The sequence below is a fragment of the Sorex fumeus genome, unplaced genomic scaffold, assembly GCF_029834395.1.
Source record: "Sorex fumeus unplaced genomic scaffold, SorFum_2.1 ptg000014l, whole genome shotgun sequence".
NCBI lineage: Eukaryota > Metazoa > Chordata > Mammalia > Eulipotyphla > Soricidae > Sorex > Sorex fumeus.
This window is the reverse complement of record NW_026606071.1, coordinates 20,396,663-20,422,711: the sequence shown is the minus strand read 5'-3', so window position 1 is coordinate 20,422,711 and position 26,049 is coordinate 20,396,663. Positions and strand designations below refer to the sequence as shown.

The 26,049-nt window shown below is 37.4% G+C and overlaps 1 protein-coding gene across 6 annotated transcripts in view; it reads left to right on the top strand.

The window, feature by feature from the left end:
- ICA1L (islet cell autoantigen 1 like) overlaps positions 1–25,783 on the top strand; it is a 38,764-nt gene extending 12,981 nt beyond the window's left edge. For 5 of the 6 annotated variants that reach the window (XM_056111726.1, XM_056111729.1, XM_056111730.1 and 2 more), the window contains 10 exons: positions 4,721–4,844; positions 6,382–6,580; positions 7,572–7,697; positions 9,853–9,951; positions 11,542–11,627; positions 12,381–12,424; positions 17,453–17,509; positions 18,864–19,112; positions 21,793–21,882; positions 24,537–25,783. In XM_056111726.1, the coding sequence (XP_055967701.1) occupies positions 4,721–4,844; positions 6,382–6,580; positions 7,572–7,697; positions 9,853–9,951; positions 11,542–11,627; positions 12,381–12,424; positions 17,453–17,509; positions 18,864–19,112; positions 21,793–21,882; positions 24,537–24,652 (1,190 nt within the window). In that variant the 3' untranslated portion in view covers positions 24,653–25,783. Of the gene's footprint in view, positions 1–4,720; positions 4,845–6,381; positions 6,587–7,571; positions 7,698–9,852; positions 9,952–11,541; positions 11,628–12,380; positions 12,425–17,452; positions 17,510–18,863; positions 19,113–21,792; positions 21,883–24,536 lie in introns of those variants that run through there. The other variant, XM_056111732.1, reaches the window with a different exon arrangement.
- Positions 25,784–26,049: the final 266 nt, after the last annotated feature.

Genomic DNA, 26,049 nt, shown 5'->3' with positions numbered 1-26,049 from the left:
TGACAAAGAATAGTGACCTGTTCTCAGAGTCCCAAATGTCTATATCAGTTCATTAAATTGTCTGACACAAATTTATTTTGCTAAGTTTACTTTTCTGTCCAGAGTTACTTAAAATTCCCTCTTGAATTTTGGTTACCATCCCATTCCCCATGCCCCCTACAAATAGAAAATCTGTGTTGTTCTCCATTTATTCTCTTCAACTTTCTGTTGTGTTCGCACCAGTCAAGTTTTTATTCCCACTGCTCTACCAAATTGCTCTTATCATAGTTAAGATTTATATACATTTCTTTCTTGGTTTTCTTTTGGGGGGCCACACCCAGTAATGCTTACTTCTGGCTCTGAGTCCACAGATCACCCCTGGCAGTGCTTGGGGGACCATATGGGATGCCAGGGATAAAATCCAGGTCTGTCATGTTCAAGGCAAGCACCCTACCCACTGTACTAACTCTCTGCCCCTAAGTACAATTTTTTTTTTGTCTTGACTTATCATGTGTGATAAGTACCTGAGTATGTGGTACAGGGGATCAAGTCCTAGGGCCTCACAAATGCTAGGCATATTATCTAGTGCCGAGTCACAATCTGGGCCTTGTCACATTTTCTTTTATATTTATTTGGGGGGTAGGATTATGGGCATGGGGGTTGGACCACCTCTGCCAATGCTCAGGTGTTACTCCTGGCTCTACACTCATGAATTACTCCTTGCTGTGCTCCAGGATATGGAATGCTGGGGACTGAACCCAGGTTGTCTGGGTTCAAGGAAAGTGGCCTACCTGCTGTACTACCTCTCCAGCCCCAGATTTTCTTTATTTTTCTTTTCTTTTTTTTTTCAACATAGCTGCTCTTTCCCTGTTCTTGATACACTCTCTGAACTTTCAGGTACCAGACATTCCTGGATTTTCTCTATTAATTACTCATTTTTAGTAGTCTATCATAGCTAAATTTTCCTCTTTTCTTGATTTCTTTATATTGGAATTCAGCCTTTGGACTTCTTTAATTAAAGTGATCCTGAATGTGGCCATCTCTCTTATTTGATTCTATCATCTCTTCAATCCTAGAACTCATCTTCAGTCACATTGATCTTCATTATTAGACTTATGTACCAAGTACCTAGTAGGCTTTCTAAACATTTGTTTAGTGAGATCTTCTTACCTACATATCTAAAGTTGAATGTTATTTTTCATAATATCCTGTCTATGAACAGTATAGTACTTGACAATAGTCTACATATTTTGTGCATTGTTTTTCTTCCAAGTGCTATAATATGGTCTTCTTAAGGATAGATATCTTAAGAGATAGATATATCTCTTTTACTTGTGTGTCCTCGAAATCTAGAAACAGTGGCTATATGCAGTAAATATTTGTTCAGTAAGTGATTTTCTTATGTAAATTAATCTTAAACTTTTTAGTCAAACCTCATATATTATGTCACTAAAACAGGAACTTGACTATAACATGAAAATGTTTTTTGGTGCCTGTCATGTTGCAGGATTGTGATTTTCCCAATGAAATGTTAGCATTACAATATAAGCTATAAAATAATATATAATTGAGTTCTAAACATGATGCAGACATGTTTTGAATTCCTCAGAGTGAATTATAACCAAGAATTAATGTAATTGTTAAAACCAATTCTATAAGTAAGAACTGAAGTAAAAATGAAATGTTTATAGAAGTTGAATATGTGGAAAAGTAAGAGATTTGGAGTGAGGAGTTGTGAATTTAAAGAGTGAGAACAACCTGCATAGGCAAGAGAGTTTGAAGTGGAACTTACAGAGTGACAAAAGAAGGAAGATTAGGGTCAGATGTTAAAGACTCGAAATATTTCTCCAATCAATAAAGTCATCAAAATGATTGGACCAAGGAAGTCGACATAAGGTTTTCTTAGTGATACTCCAAAATGTCATCGAAGTTGAAATGTGAAGAACCATTGGCACACTTGTATAACCTGTATTTTGCTTTTAAATAATTTGATCTTTTAGTAGTTTGTTGGAACAGTTTCATGATAAAGGAGAAAGGTGCATGTTTAGATAATATTGTGCAGTTTTTCTTCAATATTGTGTATATAAATAGGTGGTTTTTTGAAGACTATTCATATATATCCTATTTAGAATAGAATCAGTCAGCTACAACAAATTAGTTCAGTGCTGCAAACCTTTGTGGAAATAACATGACTAGGGAAAGAATACACAGAAGTAGGGACTCTGATCTTGGACAAAAGCTTATAACACAGAATCAGCATATTTAACTTGCATTGGTAAATTTAAGGCTAAATGAAAATTTGTGTTCAGTTGCTACCTAGAAATGGGTACTGAAGTAATTCAGTGACATCATTGGAGTTTTCTGAGTCATTATATAAGAATGGAAATAGAGTAGGTATTTTTTCCTCTCAGTAACCTCTCAAATAATCTGAATATCCAAAACTCTCCATTATTCTCCATTATTGTCACAGGTCCCTTCTCCCTATGATGTTATTGCATTCTTTCTTAAATATCTCACACTAGCTTCCTAAAGGAAAAAAAACTGAAGTTGAAAACTGAAAGGGAAGTTATTTTGTATATCTGAGGCAGAAACAAAACTCAGGATTTCTCAATGCTAGATCCATATTGCTTTATGGACCACATCTAGCTATACTCAGGACTTAACTCTTCAGGAATCATTCTTAGTGGTGTCTGGTAGACCATGTGCAATGCCAGGAACTGACCCTTGGCTAATTATGTTAAAGGCAAGCACCTTACCCACTGTACTATCTCTTCAGTCCTTAGACCACAACTTTTATTGACTTACTTGTTGGCCACTTGCATTGTTTTCTGCTATTGGCTATTGTAAATAGTAGCACTGCACTGTAGCACTGTCCTCCCGTTGTTCATCAATTTGCTTGAGCGAGCCCAGTAACGTCTCCATTGTGAGACGTGTTGTTACTGTGTTTGGCATATCGAATACGTCACAGGTAGCTTTCCAAGCTTTTCCACGCGGGCAGGATACTCTTGGTAGCTTGCAGGGCTCTCCGAGAGGGGTGGAGAAATTGAACCCGAGTCAGCCAGAAATGAAAATAGGTGTGTATATGTATCTTACTGAATGTTTTAGTGGATGTTTGGGGTAGATATCCAGGAATGGTAATACTGGGTCATATGAAAGTTCTGTTTTTAATTTATTTGTTTGTTTTTTGGGCCACACCCAATGGTACTTAGGGCTTATTCCTGACTCTGTGCTTAGGGATCATTCCTGCTGCAATGCTCAAGGGCCCATAAGGAGTACTTGGGATAAAAACCAAATTGGACGCATGCAAGCAAACACCCTATCCACTGTACTATCTCTCCAGCCCTTCTATTTCTAATTTCTTGAGAAGTCTACAAACCATTTTCCATTGAGACTGAACCAACAATGGGCCCAGTAATAGTGAATATAGGTTTGCTATTCATCTATCCCTACAGAACAAATTGTTTCTGGACACTTTTTATAAAGACCATTTTCTCTGGTGTGAGGTGATAACTCACAGTTGTTTTGTTGGTATGCATATCTCTGATTATCAGTGATGACGAACATTTTTATATGCCTATTATTGGCCAAGCAATCTTTATATTCTTTAATGACTTGTCGTTGAACAACTTTCCCCATTTTTTTGATGTGGTTGTTTTCCTATTTTTGAACTTTGTGAATGCTTAATGTATCTTGGATATTAGTTCTTTGCCTGGGCCAAGCTATGTGAATATTTTCTCCCATTCAGTAGAAAGGCTTTCTATTTTTGACATCATAGCTTTTTCAATGCAGTGCTTTTTAAATTTTATGTAGTTCCATTTGTGTATTTCTGTTTTTGTTTTCTTTGCCAGTGACCTCCTTGTAGATCTTTGAGGTAGATATCAGGGAGAATTCTGTCTTTGTTTTCTTCGGTTTATCTTATATACATCTGATATTGAGATCTTTGAAACCGTATTTGAACAATCCTTGAATTCCTGGGATAAATCTACTTTATCATAGTGTATAACCCGTTTAATGTATTTTTGGTCCAATTTGATAGATTTTTATTGAGATATTTGTATTTATGTTCATCAGGGATATTTGTAATTTTCTTTTTTAGTGATGTGTGTCCACATTTAGTATCAGAGTAATGTTGGCCTCATAGAAACTGGGAGTATTCTTTTTTCTTTCTCTTTCTGGAAGAGCTTGAGAAGGATAGAGAGTAGGTCCCCTTTGAATATTTAGATTTCAGTAACTGTCACAGGCTAGTAACGAATGGTTCCAGACTGTCATTTTGCTGGTGAAACTTTTAAGATTTCACCAGAAAAATTATTCTGAACATTTATGGGTCTGGGATACTAAGCAGATGAAGTGAACCTAGAATAGAATTGATGAATAAGTTAACAAACTGAAATGGGCAAGTAATGATCCCAAAATGTGTCTCTGTGCATTTGAAAATGAATTTATTTGTAGTTTCATTTTATAGGTTGGGAATTCGTTTTTTCACTAAAGATTAACCTTTCTCAAAGTGAGGTCCATGAATTCACTACATCAGAATCATCTGGAATGCTTTTGAATAAAGCAGATTTTCATACCCATAAAATCAGGATTTTTAGAAATGGAACCTAGGAATTTACATTTAAAAGTTAATCTTTCTTCTCCCAAGTAATTCTTATGTATAGAGAAATAATGCAGTGAGAATTTAGGTGTGTGTTTTAAGTGGATTATGAAATGAAACTATTAATTACACTATTTTTTTTCCTAGTTATATCGGAGGAAGAAAATGAACTAGGGCTATTTTTAAAGTTTCAAGCAGAACGGGATGCAACCCAAGCTGGCAAAATGATGGATGCCACTGGCAAGGCTCTCTGTTCTTCAGCCAAGCAAAGGTTTTCCATAGTTTTGCATCATCCTAAAATCTAGATAGTCTATGTTTTGATGTATGTCCTAAATATTCATATTTACATAGGTTACTGATCATTCTGCTAGAGAGTTTTAAAAAAAAGAGAGAAATTTCAGGTTTATAACTATTTTGATGCCTAGCTCTTATTTTGTGTTTAAAATAATTAGTTAAAATTTGACATTCTCATGAGGCCAAAGTGATAGTACAACAGGTAGGGTGTTTGCCTTGTACTTGGCCAACCCAAGTTTAATCCTTGGCATTCTATATGGTGCCTTAACACCACCAGGAATAATTCCTGAATGCAGAGCCAGGAGTATCCTCTGAGCACCACTGTGTGTGGCCCAAAAATAAACAAAAAAAGTTGTCATTGTTAGTTACTTTATTCCTATAAATAGCCTTTAGGCCCATATTTAAATTTTCTTAGTGATTTAATGCAACAAGCACAGAACAACTAAACATTTATATTATATTCTTTTTCACTTTTTTTTGGATTTTATACTATACATATGTGTATTGGAAGTTGTTGTTTGTTTGTTGTAGTTTTGGTGCCTTACCCAGTGGTGCTCAGGGACTACTCCTGACTCTGCACTCAGGAATTACTCCTGTTGGTGCTTGGAAAATTATATGCAGTACCAGGGATTGAACCTGGGTCAACTATGTACAAGGCAAGTTCCTTACCTGCTATACTATTGCTACAGCCCTAGGAGGGAAATTTTTTCTCCTGATTCTATGCTTTAAGTTTTATCATTTTATAATTTTTGATATAGAGATACCTTCACAGAGTTTTCTATTATAATTATAAATCTTTGCAGTTTCAGAAGAAAAAAACAGGCCCTATCATCTCTGATGAAGGCACAACTTACATGGCTATATTATTCTGAAACATCACATCAATGCAAAGTATAATCCCTGTCCCTTCATTAGTTCCCCCTCTCTCTTTGTGAGGGAGAGGATACACACAGTCAGTGCTCAGGAGCCACTCCTGGATATGTGCTTAGGGGTCATTCTGGGCGGTGCTTGAGAGGACCACGAGGTGCCAGGAACTGAACCTGGAGCTCTTGCATGCAACACATGTGTTCTAGTTCCTCTAAGCCAATTTCCCCTCCCTCATTAGTTCTTGTATTATTTCAGTAAGTTTTTCTGTACCCAGGATTTATGAAATTTGTCAAGTGAAAGACTTTCTACTTATTAACAGGGTTATGTTTTATGAATACAGGGACCCTTTGATTCATAGAACTTCTTTTTATGTCAGTTTTTCTTGGCAGGTTGTTTATACATGAATTAGTATGAAAATATTGCAAAAGTTATATATTTCCTAAAATAAGAAAAGCAGAAGATAAAGACACATCTTTATTGATAATTCTAAATTGACTGTATAAAAAGTTTCTAAATTTTCTTAGACATTTTAATAATTCCTGTTTATCAATTCATCTTGATAATAAATATGCTTTATGGCTATTTTAAATATGTGGGTTTTTTTTATGAAACGTATACCTTTCTGATTTTTACCTCTCTACCATTAGACTGGCCCTATGTATTCCCCTGTCTCGTCTTAAGCAAGAAGTAGCAACATTCAGTAAAAGGGCAGTATCTGATACCTTGGTGACAATTAATCGGATGGAGCAGGCACGCACAGAATACAGAGGAGCTTTACTGTGGATGAAAGATGTATCTCAGGAACTTGATCCAGAAACCTTAAAACAAATGGAAAAATTCAGAAAAGTATGAAAATACTTCCTTCTCTTTATTCATAAACCTACTGAAATTATATGAAATTATAATCAGCATTCTTACTTTTTGGGTAGCACTCCAAACCCATCAACAATTTCTATTGATTTTTTTAAAAAATCCTCCTCACGATATGCTTAACTATGCTCTAAATATTGTTTACTTGGAATATGGAAATATGGCAGTAGAAGGGAAATTTTCCTAGTGAGGGAAATATGTAACTTGTTCGTTGTTGGTTTGTTCTTCAGCCACACCCAGTGACACTCAGGGATCACTCTGGGCTCTGCATTCAGGAATTACTCCTGGTAATACTCAGGGGACCATATGGGATGCTGGGGATTGAACCTGAGTCTGCCCGTGCAAGCCCTACCTGCAGTACTATTTCTCCAGCCCTGAGAATATTTAATTTAAGTAAACATTTACATAAAGTGAAGTTTTTAAATTTGTCACTAAACTATACTATTCTGCCCTAAGGGTTTTAGAAACAAACCACATATTTTGTTTGTTTGGGGGCTATGAATAGTGGTGCTAAGGATTTACACTCAAGAAATTAGGGTTTTATACATGTAAGGAAAGTGTCCATGTACTTTACTGTTTCTCTAGCCCAACCACATATCATCTTATATTCCAACTAAAACATCATGCATGCACTCACTAAGGACTTCCGAAGTATATTTAATTATTTACTTTTCCTGGATCTCATCTTTCAGGGGTTATGTAGAATATTTTTGTACACTACATTTTCCCAGTGCCTAGAACAGTACCTGACACCTAATAAACATATTGTAAATATTTGTTACTTGATTGAATATACTTAAAAGTTAAGTAGTCAAACTACTTGGTGGGATATAACTCACCTTCTATACAAAAAATAGAATATCTGTATTTCAATTTATAATATTTTAAGTCAGAAAATACATGTCTTAAAATCTGCATGGTGTAGCTATGTCTGTGTTATTTATAATTCTTTTTTTTATGATTGCAGGTGCAGATCCAAGTGAGAAATAGCAAAGCTTCTTTTGACAAGTTAAAGATGGATGTTTGTCAGAAAGTGGATTTACTTGGAGCTAGTCGCTGCAATATGTTATCTCATTCACTCACTACCTACCAGGTACCCACCTCCATGGTCAGCATGTCCTTGCAGTAAAGATGAGTGGTGAGATTCCTTTTTAAAAGTTGTCTAAAGGGTGTGAAAAATAAAAAATTCTATAACTTATCAGATTCTTTTGTCTCTGCTACAGTTGACTTATTGGAGTTACAACAAAGAAACATAGAATTTTAGATTAAAAAAAAACCTTAGGTATTGCTTACTCTTGTAACTTCACATGTTCCATTTGGTGTTTTAGGAGAGATACACAGACCAAATAGGGATGAGGAGAAGAATATTGAGGCAAGTCTCATTAGTCCTGGTCATCTAGAAGTACTCTCAGTTTGAACTTCTCTGTAAAATTTCTTTGAGACTAAGATTCTATGGCTTAAAAATTTTAAGTTTTTGTCATTTATGAATGAGGAAAGTATAATCTATAATTAAATAGAATTGTTGGGTTTTAAAGCCTAAGTTTTTCATTATGGGTTTTACATTCCTTTCATTCTGAACTGCCATCTCACACCACTGTGATCTCTAAACTCTCACGTGGGGGCCAAAAATATAGTACAGGGTTAAGGTTTTGCATATGGCGATCCTAGTTCTATTCCTAGCACCATATACCTGAGAACTGCCAGGAATGATCCCTGAGTACAACGCCAGAAAGAAGCACTAAGCAGCACAGGGTGTGACTCAAAATCAAAACAACGACAACGACAACAACAACAACAACAAAACCAGAAACACTGAAAAATAGAAGTAGCATGCAATGAATAAGTTCGATATTAATAAGTAACAATTATAGATATTTTTGTTTTGGTTTGGGAGCTACATCCTCAGTGTTTAAAGGATCATTCCTGGAAATGCTCAAGGGACCATATGTCGTGCCAGGGATAGATCAGTTGTATGTAAAGGCAAAGCATCTTAACCTCTGTGCTATCTCTCTAGCCCCACAGTTACTGATTTTAATATGAATGTCAAAATAGAAGAATAAATTGTGTTTATAAGTAAAAACAATAAGCTAAAGGAAATGGGTATTCATGGCTGCTTTTAGGGAATCTACCTATTTCAGTTCAGTACTGTGGAATTGAGGAATGAAAAAAAAGATGTACTTAAAAATAAAAGTATATGGCATTCTGTATAGCACAGTGTCTGAAATACAGTCACAGTTTGTTCAGTTTTGCTTTGTTCTTTCTCTTCGCTTAACCCTCCTCACTTCTTTCCCTTATTCCCTCAAAGCGAATCCCCAGACTCTAGGACTGGATAATTGCCTTAAGGCATATAGAGATTGAACTCATTGACCTCATACTTACCCTGAAATTTCCAAAGCCAGTGAGCCATCTTTTACCCTTTCTCATCGTGGATTCCCAAACAGCAGAGCTGTCAGGATCACCTCAGCATACAGGTGGCACTGGGGTTTGAACCTTGTGAGTGTGGGGAAAGGGCTTTAAGCCACATTTCCAGGTCCCCTCTCTTTGGATAAAATCCTTGAAGCAACTACGAAAATGTCCAGTTACTTGAGTTGTCAGAAGAACACCTTTTCTTTTGGCAAGTACTCTAGAACCTTTGAAAGACCAAGTTTAGTGGCCTTTCATATGATTTTTCCTCCAACAAATAAAAGCTTACGTATGCTCACCAACAAAGATTTACACACATCCCTGATATAAATATGGTATTTTTGTGCTTTTAATATTTTTCTTTTGTGGGGGCTGGAGCAATAGCACAGCGGGTAGGGCGTTTGCCTTGCACGCAGCCAACCTGGGTTCGAGTCCCAGCATCCCATATCGTCCCCTGAGCACCGCCAGGAGTAATTCCTGAGTGCAGAGCCAGGAGTGACCCAAAAAGCAAAAAAAAAAAAAAAAAAAAAAAAAATTTCTTTCATATTTCTCAAAAGTGTTCGAATTCATCAGTTTTGTTGTCTTGGCTATAGTTTCTCTCCAGCTGACTTTAGGGTACCTTCTAGTGCTTAGACAGGCAGGCACACACATGAGAAGACACAGATGCCAATTCTTATGTAGAGTTACTGTTCATTGTGCTTTTTGGTCCCCTGAACAAGTTCCTGCTTTTTGTTATATAATGACTACTCATCTACTACACTAGTGATTTTTTAAAAAAAGCAGCACTTAAAAATATTCTTGCAGAGGAAGCATAACTGTAGTGTACCTTTTCTTTTTTTCTGCAGAGAACACTGCTTGGATTCTGGGAGAAAACAGCTGGAATGATGTCCCAAATTGATGGGGCCTGTATTGGCTTTCATCCTTATGGTTATGTAGCTCTCAAGGTATTTTTCTTTCCGTGTTCTTTTCTTTCTGTCTTGTTTCTTCTGTTTGGGGACCACAACTAGTGGCACTCAGGGGCTACTCCTGGCATATTGCTGGTGGCCTGCTCCTGGGCATACTGGTGGCATTGGAATCTGGATCTCCTGCATGCAGAGCTCATGCTGCTGTCCTCTGAGTTCCCCGTGTTCTTTTGCCAGATAAATTACACTTAATTTAGATAGCAGTCAGAGTTCTTTTTGCTAAGCTTAATTTCAAATTTACAAAACAGAGAACCCTTTGCTTACCTTCAGTCAGATGTCTGCACTTCCCTGATGCAAATACTACCAGCAGCACTATACAAATACATAGGCATATGTTTGGCAGGCACAAGCTATTTGAGTATAGTGGGGGAGGGGGAAGGGGGAGTGAAAATAAAACTAAAATATAGTGGCATAAGAAAAGACACAGCAAGGAAAACGTAAGGAGAAGAAATTATATAAAATTATGCACTGTTCAAATATGGCCAGATTACTTATCTAATATTTGTAGAAGTTCAAGAAAATTTTTCTTGTTTTACTTTTACGCTGATGCCATAGATGTGATTCATGATACAAAAAAAATCATGCCAGTTTAGGTCACTATATATGTCTGATATATTGCATTAAATCAGCTCTTTTTAAAACAGTTACATGTAAAAGGAACTCTTGGGCTATGATTAGAATGTTTCAAATATTCCTATAGCTTCCTATTAACTTTCCGTATGTATGGATTTTCCATCAGAGTCCATATATGTTAATCACTTCTTCAGTTATGACTAGATTTAAATACCTTTGAACTTAACATTCTGACTTATTTTAAGTTGAGCTCAAAAATATCATTGGTGTCCTGGAGAGACTATGCAGGGGTTAAGGCACTTGGCTTGCATGTGACTGACCCCAGTTCAATCCTGGCATCAGATATGTCCCAAGAACACTGACAGGATTGATTCTTGTGCACAGAGCCAGGAATAAGCTATGAGCACTGCCTGCCCAACTGCCCCACCAAAAAATGAAAAAAATTTTAAAAGAAAGAAAATGTAATTGAATTTTCTCAAGCTAGATGTGATATCTGTGATGAGTTCATATCTTGCAGTCTTACACCTGTATACTCCTGGGGCTTGGTATAGATTTTTGGGGGGAGATTTTCAGGGGGAGGCATTAATTGTACAGTTCTCAGGGGTTACTCACAGTGTAGAGCTTAGAGTACTGTATAGCATTGGGAATCAAACCTAGGTATCCTGCATGTGAAGCACGAACTCTAGCCTGTTAAGCTCTGCAGCTCAGTATGAATTTTTTAAGTCATATTATTATATAGCATCTACCAGTCCATTGACTACCTTTCAATAAGTTTTACAATGTTGTAAACCCTGTGACTAGCCCTTGTAAATGTGTGTATGGTTGCCATAGGCAACCAGGATAGACAAAAACGTGGGTTCAGTTCAAATTACATTTCCCATATCTCTCATTTCCACTTGAAAATTATTTCCATACTAATTATTATTTATATTTTTATTTTCACTTTGCACAAAGGGAAAAACAACTTATTCATATTTACTTAATGTTGAATTTCTTTAGCAACTTCAAGACACTTCAAGCAAGGTTACTGAAGATCACAAAGAAGAACAAGTAGAAAACAGTTTTCTTACTGAAAACCTCAATAAGTAAGCAGGCAAAAATTAAATATATTTTGAAAGTCCTGGATATTATTATATAGTATATAATATATTATAATATTATATAATATATTATATTATTATATAATATAGTTAAAAAATTTCTTTAAAAATCTCAATGACATTCTTTAAAGACTTACAACAAGCACTACTTAAATTTGTATGGAACCATAAACTCCCAAATGTTCAAAACCATTTTGAGAAAAAAAAGACATTGGGAGGTATCACATTCATGACTTTAAATTATCTTAAGAAGCTATAATAATCAAAGCATCATGATAGTAGACTATAAATAAATTGTCACACCAATGGATTGGAATTAAACCTAATTAAACTCTAAGGTCTATGGACAGTTAATTTTTGACAATGGAGCTAGGTATATATGTCCTTAATTTCATTCCCAAGTATTCTTGAACAAAACCCTTCAATGCTTAGAAAGCATATTTATGACTTTGGAGACAGTTTGCTAGAGTTCTTAGCAAAGGCCTGTTGTGCTGAACATGGTCCCTGTTCTACATAGATACCCAGTAAATGTTTACTGAGAGAATAAGGGGCAGAGAAATATTTTCAGTCTAATTAGAGCCACAGACTTGTTTCAGACACATTTTTGGAGTTGTGCCACACAATTATTTTAATGTCTCCTCAGTTAAACCTCCTTTTTAACAATATAAAATTTGTTATAGAATATGAGTCTCAAAAGTTTTTAAATGAAAATCTATAATTTTTTAAAATTTATTTTAGGTTAGTTTTGCCAGATGAGGAAATTAGCTTGGAAAGTGAACCAGGTAAGATGGTCAACTCATTACTTTGAAATAATTAAGAATAAAAATTTTTAATATCAAAGCAATTTATCACGGAATTTATAAGAAATTATATTAGCGGGGCCAGAGTAATAGTACAGTGGGTAGGGCATTTGCCTTGCATGCGACTGACCTGGGTTCGATCCCTGGTATCCTATATGGTCCCCCAAGCACTGCCAGGAGTAATTTCTGAGCACAGAGCCAACAGTAACTCCCTAAGAATTGCTAGGTGTGACCCAAAAAGCCAAAAAAAAAAAAAGAAAGAAATTATATTAACATTTACTCAGTTCATGAAACATAGTAAATGATTTTATACTTCTGCTTAGCTTTTCTTTTCTGCTCTAACTTTATTGAGTTATAACTGTCATAAAATATGGAATAAGTATATTTAAGATATATGATGATTTGATTGTTGTATATAATGAAGTTTATCACAAGAAGGTTAGTTAATACACTTGTCAACACATATAGTTAACATATTTATTTTTTTGCATTAAGAACATCTACTTTCTTAAGTATATATTGTGGGGGGGTTTGATGGGGTTTGCAGCCACAACTGGCGGTGCTTAGGACTTTCTCCTGGCTTCATGCTCAGGGATCCAGCCCTTCTACCCCCATTTTGAGAGTTTTTGTTATAAACTGTTTTTTTTTTAAATAAATAGATTTGGAGGATTTTTAAGGTGTGGAGGTAGGGAGGGATGGAGGGGGAGAGAGAGAGAGAGAGAGAGAGAGAGAGAGAGAGAGAGAGAGAGAAGGCCCCTACACACATCCTAACATTAGACACGAAAGCATGAAAGTACACATCTCAAGAGGGGAGATGCAGGCGACACATGTGCTCGGGCACCACATACGCTTCGCCATGTTGTCAAAAGTATTCCATGCATCTGTTAATAAGATTTTTATCTTTCCTTTTGTTCATGTGGTGTATCACATGGGTATCTGTTAGAACTCTAAATTTCTCAATCTCCAGTTCTCTTGTTTAGAAATTTTCCTTAGTTTGACCACCTGGGTTGCTGTCATCCATTTCATACCTGCCCACAAAACCTTGGTGCTCCTCCTCATTTTTTCCCTCAGAACACCTCCAGAATCTCTCATATTTACAGGATTTTCCTTCCACTATTTCTCAGTATTCAACTAAAATCTTTGCTACAAAATCCATTATTCCCCCTCCTGTACTTTTTTTTTTTATGTAGGAGTACTGCTATTTATTCAGCCACTGAGTAGCTGATTGAATTGGGCATGAACTTCACCTTACTTTTTCTTTTCCATAGTTTTATTTATTAACCCCAATATACCCCCCTCCTACCCCACCCAATGCCTGTGAGGCAGATGATTTATCTTCTCTACTTTGATTACATTCATCATTTCAACAAAAGATGTGCCATTATTGTTTAGAATTTTCCCCCAACAATCAGACTTGTTGAAAAGGCATTGTGAAATACTTTGTTTTCTATAGCTGGTTATGAGAATTATATAATTTTGGATTTCTGTAAAGAACCAGATAATTTAGAGATTGGTTTCTGTGCGTCTGGTGTTATGACTGTGCCGGAGAGCCGCTTTTGGGGGGCAACTTGTGACCTCAGTAGGGTGTGAAGGACGAGCCGTTACCGCCCCCCCTTCCCATGAGACTGCAGTTGCCCCGTCACCGCTGGCTCATACCTGGCTTTCCAATAAGCTCTGAGGAGGCAGCCACCTTGCTGCCAGGGGGGAAAAAGGTGGAAGGGAGCAACACCCTTTCCCTCTTGGGGAGGAATGGAGCCGTAGTTTAATGCATGGTCCATTCACTTTTCTGCTGCAAGTTGTCAGGCTCTGGAGTAAGTCCTTTTGCCTCTGGAGCCATGGCCATATATGCGGTCCAGATGCATTTCTGCCAAAAGCTGCTGGGTTTCAAGATTTGTTTCTGAGTCTCTGGGATCGTGGCCATTGATCAGCTTTATCAGGAGCCAGAGAGGCCATTTGTAGATGACGACTCGAGGTCTCGCTGGGATGGGGAGGAAAGGGCTGGTTCCACCCCCATCTGGTGAGGCCCCGCGTGTCTCATCACTGCAGGCCCAAACCTGACTGTCTTGTGGCCTCTGGAGGATGACAGTCACCAAGGGGAACAGGACAAGGCATGAAACCTATTCCCACCTGGAGTGGCCCAGCCCCAGTAACCTACTGCAGTAACAGGACGCATTTCTGCCAAAAGCCTTTGGGTTCCAATATTCGTTTCTGAGTCTCTGGGATCATGGCCATTAAGCAGTTCGATCAGGAACCAGAGAGGCCAGGCCTCCAATTATATAGCTGAGCCGGAGGTGGTTTGTGAGTGTGTCTCCCACATACCTAACTTTTGGCCGTTTACTTTCTTGGTAAACTTTGCCCCAAGTTTTTGGGGTCTGGACAAAGCACAGCAGCAATTTTGGGGTATCTGAAGGCCTGACGGTGCCATCAGGCTGCTGATGCACTCGCCTCACAGGTACAGATTGACCTGCTGGCAGCACCAGACCCCCCTCTCCTGTACTTTTTCTTACTAACTCTGTATTTGAATTTATAACCTAATTCATCCTTCAGCTTTCTTACCTTTATTCATTTATTTTTGACACTTTCCATGAAGTAGTGGGGACCAGAGGCCACTCCTGGCAATGCTCAACTAACCCAGAAAATAAATGGCTCAACTCTCAAGCATAGAGATGCAATGCTACTTGGGCCACACCCGTGATGTATGGGGGCTATGTGGTAGTGGAGTCTAACTCAGATCCAGGGATATGCTAAGCATGTGTCCCTGACCATTGAACCATTTCCCCAGCTTCAGCATTCTTCCTTACCTGAGTTCCTTATACCTTTTGAATTTAATCACCTTTTGATAGCTTTGGTTGTTTAACCCTTTCTTTCAAATGTCCTTTATAGTGTTCTCAAGAGAGCCTAAAATTTTAATAAGTCCATAGTGGAGCTATTAATTTTTCTTGTCCTTAGATTGTTATATCCTCTACACTTTCTCCTTTTTGTAGCTCAAACAATAGCAACACTATTCACTTTTATATGTAGGAGGAATTTGAATTTCATTTATCCTTTTATTTATGTGTCTGTATATGTGTGTGTCTTTGTATATGTGTGCGCGCATATATATATACATATGGGTCTTTTTTTAAGATTTTATTTTAGGCACTGTAGTTTACAAAACTGTTAATGGTAGGGTTTAATGTATAATACATTTCCAGCACCACAACCTTTACCAGAGTGTTTGCTTATCTCCACCATTGTCCCAGAGTACCTGCTCTCTCTGTAAACTTCCTGCTAAAGACCAGTTCTCAGTTTCTGTTGCCTTTGGGCATTTGTTACATGTTTCTTTGTATCCCCATAGAAGAAAGATCATCCTGTGTCCCTCTCCTTCTAACTTCACTTAGCAAAACACCCTCCAGATCTATTCATATAGCAGCAAATTGCATATTTTCTTAAAGCTGAGTAGCATATTCCATTATGTATATGTACCATAGTTTCTTTATCCAATCATCTATTCTTGGAAGTTTGGGTTGTTCCATGTTTTGGCTATTGTAAGTAGTGCTTCAATGAACATAGAAGTTCAAATATCTTTTCAGAATAGAGTTTTTGGGCCCTTAGAGTAGATGTCAAAATGTGGAACTGCTGGATCATATGGAAGTTCAATTCCCAGTTATGTAAGAAGTGTCCATATTGTTTTCCAGGAATGGCTAGATCAGTAGATAATTCCACCATCAGTGAATGAAGGTTTCTTTTTCCCCAAATTCCCACCAAAACTGGTTGTTTTGCTTCTTGTAATGTGTGCCAGCCTAACTGGTATGGGATATCTCATTGTTGTTCTCATTTAATTTTCCTAATGATAAGTGACGAAAAAGGTGCATGAACCTTTCTTCATACACCTTTTGGCCATCTATATGTCTCCTTGAGAAGGTCTGTCTCCCCTTCCTCTTCTCATTTTTTTGATAAAGTAATTTTTTTTCCTTTTTGGGTCACACCCGGCGATGCACAGGGGTTACTCCTGGCTCTGCACTCAGTAATTACCCATGGCGGTGCTCAGGGGACCATATGGGATGCTGGGAATTGGACCCGAGTCGGGCCACATGCAAGGCAAACACCCTACCCACTGTACTATTGCTCCAGCTCCGATAGAGTAATTTTTAAAGTATTTTTACAGTAGTATTGATGATTATACTTTTGTGTACAAATCTGTGCCCCTCTACTACCAATATGCCCAAATCATTCACCATTTTCCTAATTTATCTTTTCATAAAATTGTACAAAGTGCCTTAATCCTTGTACTATCTCTCTCATCCCTGGGTTTTTTCCCCCCTGGGTTTTTTTAATGTTGAAATCATTAAAAAGTAAGAAGAGTGATTCAGGGAGATAGATCAAAAGGCTGTTCTCATGCTTTGCTTTCCAGAGCTCTGAGTTTGAGCCCAGAACCTCATGGTGCCCTGAGGATCAAACCTGTAGTTTCCCTAAAGCACATAATAAAGCACAGCTGAGCATGAACCTAAAACAAAAATAAGTGACAAACAAAATATTAGTGCTTTATTTTAGCACATTAGTTTGATTTTTCCCTTTATAGGAAAATACTACTTTTATTTTAATGTAAAGGAGAAATATGGAGCTGCATTGCTTTCAAATTGTTGCATTAAAAACAAACCAGACCCAATTATTCATCATGTATAAAATTAGTTTTTTTGACAGAAACCTGTAGATTAGGGGAAACAATATTGAAAAAATATTTAGAAATTATAGAATGAGAAAAGCTCACTAGAAAGAAATAGCCTTTGGAATGTGGAACTTTTCACTTTGAAGGGAACAAAGATATAACATGAAAACTGAATGCAATGTTATTTGTGTTTCTGTGTGCATGTGTGTGGTTTTAGGTTTTAAAATTCAAATGTATTTTCATATGTATTATAATCTAGCAACCAAATCTTTTGACTTAATCATTTTAAAATATTAAAACTAATAAGCACATTAAATTACTTCCTATTCAACTTACTATGTTCCTGTGCTGTTTTGTTGCAGTTGAAGAGAACAAGGAAAGAGGATTTGGAGCACCTCAATTTTCAAATTCTGAAAATGGTGTGAAATTATGATCTCAGTATATATAAGTATAATTTATAATTTAAAAATCTTTACATTTTATTTCCTTAACACTAAAATCTGCATGGTTCTCTATAAAATTTAGTTATATAGAGGCAACTCTACACTATTACTTTGTAGTACATTACAATGGAAATTTAATAATTCACTTTGTCTTTTTTTCAAAGCCCTTTGAGAATATATCTGTATTGCATTCATCTGGGGAATATAAAGTAACAAAATAGGAGACTAACTCCCAAGAATAGCTGAGATAAGTACCAGGAGGTTCACTCCATGGCTTGGAGGCCAGCCGCACATGCTAGGGGAAAAGGCAGCTCAGATAGAGAAGGGAGCACCAAATAAAGGTGTTGGGAGGATCATCCTAGGATGGGAGATGCATGCTGAAAGTAGACTATAGACCGAACATGATTGCCACTCAATGCCTCTTTTGCAAACCACAGCACCCAAAAGGAGAGAGAGAACAAAAGGGAATACCCTGCCACAGGGGTGAGGTGGGATGGGGGGTATGGGGGGGTGGGAGGGATACTGGGAGCATTGGAGGTGGAGAATGGGCACTGGTGGAGGGATGGGTACTTGATCATTGTATAACTGAAACCCAAGCACAAAAATTTGTACGTCTACAACTGTACCTCATGGTGTTTCACTAATAAAAATTTTTTTTGAAAAGAAAGAAACAAAAAAAAAAGAGAATATATCTGTAGAACTGTAAAGATAGCTAGGACTGTGCCTATTTTACTATTTTACATATATCCCCATTCAGCAGTATAGACATTTCCTGAGCAATTGTGTCACAAACAATTGCTACTAGCTTTCCTTTTACTGTTTTTGGGAGGAGTTGGGGGCACAACTACAGTGCTCAGGAGCTAGTCTTAGCTCTGTTGTTTGGGAGTTACCCCCTGTGGTGCTCAGGGGATCATTTGAATTGGGGTTGGCTGCATGCAAGGCAAGGACCTACCTCCTATATTATCTTTCCAGCCCTCCCTTACTCGTTTCCCTTTCCTTTTGTCTTTCCTTACATATCCTGTTGTTTATACCTTTCATAGGTGGTTGCTTAATTATTTCATGCATCAATATTCCTATCATATTGTCCTTGTAAAAGTCATTTTGATTTATAGCTTTTCTAAAATATTATTATTCACATAAATCTCTAGTTTGTTCCAAAAGTTACATTAATGAAAGATAATAAAATATAATGTGGAGGCAATTGGGTTTGATCTCTAGAATAGCAAGAAAATTATTAATGATATATAAAAACAATGAAATAAATTTGATTTTTCCTACATCCTCATCTTCTAAAAAAATTAAATAAAGATACCATGTTATCACTCAACAGCTGCAAAAGATCTGCATATAGATTCACTGGAAGAAGATTTTGAGAAAGAATTCTCATTTCTGAACACTCTGATAAGTCCCGGTTCTTCAAGTAACAGTGAACTTACCCAAGAATGCCAGACTGCATTTGGGAGCCCCAATGCCAGTCTAAAGGAGCCTTCTGTGGGGTCTGAGTCTCTTGCTCATTCTTCTGGATTTCTTCCTTCACAACTTTTTGAACTTGGCCTTCATGCTCCTGGAGCTTTCAACAGTAAGTATCTATAAGACATTTGATTACCTGTGCATTATTTTTGCTTTGTAAGCAAAACTATGTGGATGTTGATCCTAAAATTAAAGAGGTCAAATTTTAACTTCAGTACTACTACTAGATCAAATCTGCAGTCACCAGTCAACTGAAAAAATACTGCCATCAAGGGCTTCTTTCCAAAATACGCAACGAATTTTCTGCATTATCCTAGGTGTCTTTACTTAGAAAAATTGGTGAGTGTAAAATATTTGTAAAATAATTAATTACTCCTTAGGTACTGTGAGTAATACTGTTTTCTCTACCTAGAAAAACCAGTGTATTCTCTTCCTGTTGTTTCAGAGCTAACAAAAGAGAATGGAATGGCTCTTTGTAGTGGCAGGGTGTTTTCCTGAGAAAAGGGGTCATTTGCCTAGTTTATGTTATCAAGGTACCACTTTACTCACTTGTTGCTCCAGCATCTTTGTTCAGTCCAGCACTTGGGAATCCATTTTGCTTTCCATATCCACACTGGTTACAAAGTCCTGTCAATTCTTTCTAAAACATGTCTCAATTGGGCTGGGAGATGGTACAGCAATTAAGGTCCATGTTTAGCAGACTCCTAACCCAGTTGGATCTCTGGCAACACAAAGTCCCCTAAGATCATAGGATACGGGGCTGGAGAGATGGTACGGTGGGTAAAGCTCTTGTGTTGCTTGTGGCTTACTCAGATTAAATCCTTGGCATCCTATATAAACCCCTGGGCATCAGCAGGAGTAATTCCTGAGTGCAGGGCCAGGTGTGGATCAAAAATAAAACAAAAGGTAAAAGGATGTAAGCCTGTCGGCTCCCAGCTTGGCTTAGATAAACCCCCACACTGTAAGGCCTCATAAACTCAGCAGCTGGTAGCCCTTGCATTGAACTGTAGGCCTGGTTACCTAAGAATCTCTGGTGGTCAACACACCCCCTTCCCCCACCCCCAAATTTTTGAATTTTGCACTTCTCTAGCCTCAAACCAGAGTAATGTGTGTGCAAAGCCAAGTACCTTAATCTCTGTACACGCTCATGATCTCCCTATAATACTTTTTAATGACAACATTTGTTACGTTAATCTACTATATCTATTCCTTATTTTCTACTTTGCCACTTTATAGACTACTAGCTAACTGAATTGCAAGGTGAAATATATTCATAGGTTTGACTTATTCCCAACTGTTAAAACTTCTCTTTCTAGAATCTGAATAATAGTACAGTGGGCAAAGTTTTTGCTTTGCATGTGACTGACCTGTATTTGATCCCTGGCACCACCAGTCATCACCCGAATCCCACCAGGAGTAAGCCCTAAGCACCACTGGGTGTAGCCCAAAAATACAAAACCAAAACAACTTCTCTTTATATAAATCATCCATTTGCAGTGGAAAATACTCATATTAATTTCAAAACAAAACAACTTTGAAAAATGAAGGGATGCTGGAACTGAATTTAAATAATTGGAATAGATTTTTTTTCTTTTTTATTAGTGAAACACCATGAGGTACAGTTGTAGATTTACAAATTTTTGTGCTTGGATCTCGGTCATACCACGATCAAATACCCATCCCTCCACCAGTGCCCATTTTCCACCACCAGGATAATATCCCTCCCCCCCCATCCTCCCATCCCCCCATCCCCCCCGCCACTGTGGCAGGGCATTCCCCCCTGTTCTCTCTCTCCTCCTGGGCGCTGTGATCAGCCAAAGAGGCATTGAGTGGCGAACATGTTCAGTCCAGTCTACTTTCAACTTGCATCTCCCCTCCTGGGAGGATCCTCCAAACACCCTCCACTTGGTGTTCCCCTTTCTATCTGAATTGTCCTTTCCCCTAGAATACCCAGCTGGCCTCTAAGTTATGGAGTAATTCTCCTGGTGTTGCTCTCAGCTATTCTTGGGTATTAATCTCATATTTTATTATTTTATATCCCCCAGATGAATGCTATCTTTCTATGTCTATCCCTCTCTTTCTGACTCATTTCGCTTAGCATGATACTTTCCATATTGTACCACTTGTATGTAAAGTTCATGACTTCATCTTTTCTAAGAGCCACATAGTACTCCATTGTGTAGATGTACCAAAGTTTCTTTAACCAGTCATCTGTTCTTGGGCACTCAGGTCTCTTCCAATTTCTGGCTACTGTAAAGAGTGCTGCAATGAACAAACAAGTGCAGATGTCACTTCGGCTACACGTTTTTGCCTCTCTGGGATATATTCCCAGGAGTGGTATCGCTGGGTCAAATGGGAGCTCAATTTCTAATTTTTTGAGGAACGTCCATACTGTTTTCCAGAAGGGCTGAACCAGTGGACATTCCCACCAACAGTGAAGGAATAGATTTTTATGTATAAACTTTTTTTAAAAAAGTATAACATACTTGTCTTATCTTGGTACATAGTCTAGTGGACTTTGTATTTGGTTGTTGTTGTTTGCTTTTTGGGCCACACTGGCAATGCTTAGGGGTTACTGCTGGCTTTGTATTCATGAATTAGGTCCAGCAATGCCTGGTGGACCATATGGGAGGCTGGGGGTTGAACCCAGATTGCCTCATATAAGACAAATGCCCTACTCACTGTACTATTACTGTAGCCCCTTAGAGGACTTATTTTTTGCTTCTTGTTTTTCTCATGCTACTTCCTATTTGGTGAACAATAATAATGCATTACCTCCTTGTCTCTAGGCTGGGCCTCGCGAGGGGGTACAGACCTTCCTCTTTCACACATTGATAACCCGCCAGTGCCTTCACAGAGTCCAAAGAAGTTAACAAGATGTAAGTAGTTTATATTATTTGCCACTATACTCCCCTCTTGGAGAGCCGAGCAAGCTACCAAGAGTATCTCGCCTGCACGGCAAAGCCTGGCAAGCTATCCGTGACATTTCAATATGCCAAGCACAGTAACAACAAGTCTCACAATGGAGACATTACTGGGCCCGCTTGAGCAAATCAATGAACAACGGGAGGAGGACCGTGCAGTGGCCCTGTAGCACTGCCACTATACTAATAATTAGTTGAATTCAGATGCATTCCAAATCGGATCACTTTATAGCTTTTACTTTCAATTGACAAGAAAAATATTTTGTTACATGAGTAAAATCTGTATCTGGCTATTCCTCACTGTGCAGAGAATTGAAGCTGTGAGTTTACTGTAACCTTTTACATCCTGTCTTAAGGTTTGTTGATAATAGGTATTTCCAATAGGGATAGAATCTCTCTCTTCTCTCTTCTCCCTCTCATTCTGGACCATTCCTAGAAGTTCATAGAGCTGGCTTTCCAGACCCAGAAGCCCAGAAGATATTCTTTGATTACAAGATGTGCCTTTTAAACAAAAATCCATTCAACCACTCAGCATAGGGCTACTATATGATAATTGCTAACATATAGTGAGTGCTTACCATTGCTGTCTGCAGAGTTGATTTATGTTGTAATTGTCTTGTAGGATATAGGTAGGAAATAAACACATATGCTATCTTACAGGATTTTCAATACACATTAAGCTTAGTCACTATGTTGATTTTTTTAAACTTTTCAATTGGAAAAAATCTGAAAGGTACAAAAGAGAGGAAGTAGCTCAGTGGTAGAGTACATGTTTTGCATGTATGAAACACTGAGTTGGATCCTTGAAGGCACTTCACAGGGTTCAGGGCCGTGGAGACAGCTTAAAGTGCTAGGATGCAGTGCATTGTTTGCAAGCTAGAGCCCTAGATTTGATACTTGGCACCACATGTTCTCCTGAGCACTGTCAGATGTGCCCCTTCCCCTAGACGAAAAAAAGCACATAGAGTATCTCTGTGCCCTTTGCCCAGATTCACCTGTTCATATTTTACTCTACTTGCTTAATGCAGGTGAGAGAGAGAGAGAGAGAGAGAGAGAGAGAGAGAGAGAGAGAGGAGCATGTACGTGAGAGACAATTGCTTGATTCTTTAATCTTTGAGGGTTAATTACATATATCCTCCCTACCCCTAAATGCTTGTTCCCTAAGAACTGACATTTGCTTACATTACTGTAATATGGTTGTAACTAATGTAAATTTAGCATAGCAATCTCCCCTTTATTTGTGGTTTCACTTCTAGGATTTAATTCACTCAAGGTCAACTGTAGTCTTAAAATATTATATAAAAAGAATAAAAAAGAAAAATGTATTATGTACAATATATAATACAATACATACATAATACATAGTATGATACATAATACATAGTACAACAGTCTTGGAGTTTTAGGTTTCCATTGATAAGGAGTCTTGGTACATATCTCCTATCAATAATGAGGGGTAGTAGCATTTCTAATACTTTCTAATATTTCTAAAAGTATTAAAAAACTAATACTTTTCCTTAACAAATCATTTATTTATTTTCCATTTTTGTGAACTGATCTCATTAATGTCCTTTCTTACATTCTGCCGCTATAGTTAAATGAGTCTAGGATCTTGTATTATATCCAGCCAACATGTCTCTTCACCCTCAATTTGAAACATTTCTACAGATTTTCTCTGACGTCTAGACATTAAGTATTTAATAAAGATAGTTCTTCTGTCCACGTTATATTTTCTAGCAGAAAACATTTATTATTATTTATAAAATAAATAATATTATAAAACAATTATTTCCATTTTGTCAGTATATTTAGGTCATTCATTTATGACTGGAATACCACCTGGTAATGTTCCTTTCTCATAGTTTCACATTTGAGAGCTTACACTATTTCCGTCTCACTAGTAGTGCTAACTTTGACCACTAATTCAAGGAGTTGTCTAATTCTTCTCCTGCGTAATTACTGTCTTAATTTTAACCTTGCAATTAAATATATGTATAGTAGACCAGTGAGATAGTGCATGGCACAAGGCACTTCTTGCATGCAGCCGACTCCAGTTTGATCCCCAGCATTGATTGGGTCACCAGACCACCTCCAGGAGTGATGTCTTTCTGAGCACAGAGCTATAAGAAAATCCTGAGAACTACTGGGTGTGACCCAGTCCACCTACCTCTGAGTTTTTCTGCATAGATTTTGCATCTATTGTTGCTTTTACCTTGTGCATTTTTTACTGTCATGGGTGCAAAGTGATGATTTTACAACCCCCACACATCCTCCACATTTTAGAAAATGACATAAAACAATAACATAAGGTTTGTCATCTTAACTATGTGTAAGTGTACAGTTTAGGCATGTTAAATTATATACGTGCTGTAAAACAGACTTTCAGAACATTTTGATCTTGCAAATCTGAAAGTTAACACCATGCAACAGCAAGATCCCTTTTCCTCCAAACTGATAGTTATTCTACTATTCTACTTAATGGTATTTTTTGTCAACTGCCTTAAATGTTTTTGATGCAAGAATTTACTTCAAAATGTTAAAAAGTGGTGTAAGAATGTGATTTCAAAAAGCTTAGGATTTAATATGTTTTTGTGTGTTTTTTTTAATAGCTGTCAACAATGGCAACCAAGACATGTCAGCCTGGTTCAATCTATTTGCAGACTTGGATCCACTTTCAAACCCAGATGCCATTGGGCATGCAGATGATGAACTTCTTAATGCTTGACTGAAGTTATTATGTCCCTTCAATGGCCTTGAGACATCAATTTTGCAACATAATTGCCTTTGTGGAAAGGAGTTTATATTTTAACCCATACACAAAAGCATCATGTTTGTGAATTTAACATTTGTCAACCAACTTTAGACAGATGGTAAAGACCACATTTGAATAGATTAAGTATCTCTTTACTACCTTGATTTGTAGCTTTTGATATGTTGAAAAATATTATACACTCTTGAATCTGAACTAGATAACAAGATTTATTTCAAAACAGCTAGGAATATTTTGTCAATAAGGAGGTGGGCTATTACTTTGGAAAGTCTTTTACATGAAAATTGCCTTGACAGCTTAGAAGTCTCAATGTGGCTAAAAGATAGCAGAAAAGTTAGGGTTGTGGCCTGGGATTGGTTTGTTAAAACAATGAGAATTTTTTTAAATGGAAAATAACATTAGAACCAGACCAGTTTTTGTCTTTAGAAAGGTAGATAAGATTTTCAAACCCATTTTGCTTCAGTGAAATCACAGAGAAATGTGGTGCTTGTTTTTTCCACTTGGAAGCTAAAATGTAGTATTTCCTTTCATACAAAATCATGGACATCCCTCAATTTTGTTATTGACTTTTTATGAGGAAATAGATTTGTAAGTCCATTCTCCATAGAAATGGGGAACAAACCCTCTTCTCATCCCATGAACCAAGAGTTTCCAGTAATAGTCAAGATAATGTTCAGGTGTCATCAGCTCTGGTTTCCTACACATTTCTGTGCTAATATGTTCCCTTCCTAGAGATGACATCATTTAAGGCCGTATGTGATTGCTAAGAAAACTGTTGCCATTATAGCATGTAGAATCTCAATGTTGGAAGAAGGCTCTTTAATATAACTTAGTGTTTAGTTTATGAAAACACAGCCACCATATATACATATCAAGTTCCAGCTCAGTTTTCTTGCGCATCCTTTAGTTTTGAGGTAGTTCTCCAGGGTTCTTTTGTCAACCAGTCTGTTTCTTCTTCATAAGAAAACATTTTCACTAAATTAGCATTGGATCCCCATATGATCCTAGTTCTAAACAAGATTATCAAAGAATTGTCATGTCAGAGTCATTGTATATAGAGAACATTTTTATGACTAGACCAGAGTAGGTAAAATGCAGTCTAACTCTATCCAGACAGTCTGCATAACTGCATTCTGATATGCCTACAAGTGATTCCTGAAATTTTGTATGTCCATATTAAAGAACTTATCTGAGGGTCAGAAACAGACTCAGAGAAGTTTATAAAGTCTTTTCCTTAAAACTTTTCACATGATTGGGGCTGGAGTGATAGTACAACGGGTAGGACATTTGCCTTGCACATGGCCGACCCGGGTTCAATTCCCAGCATCCCATATGGTCCCCTGAGCACTGCT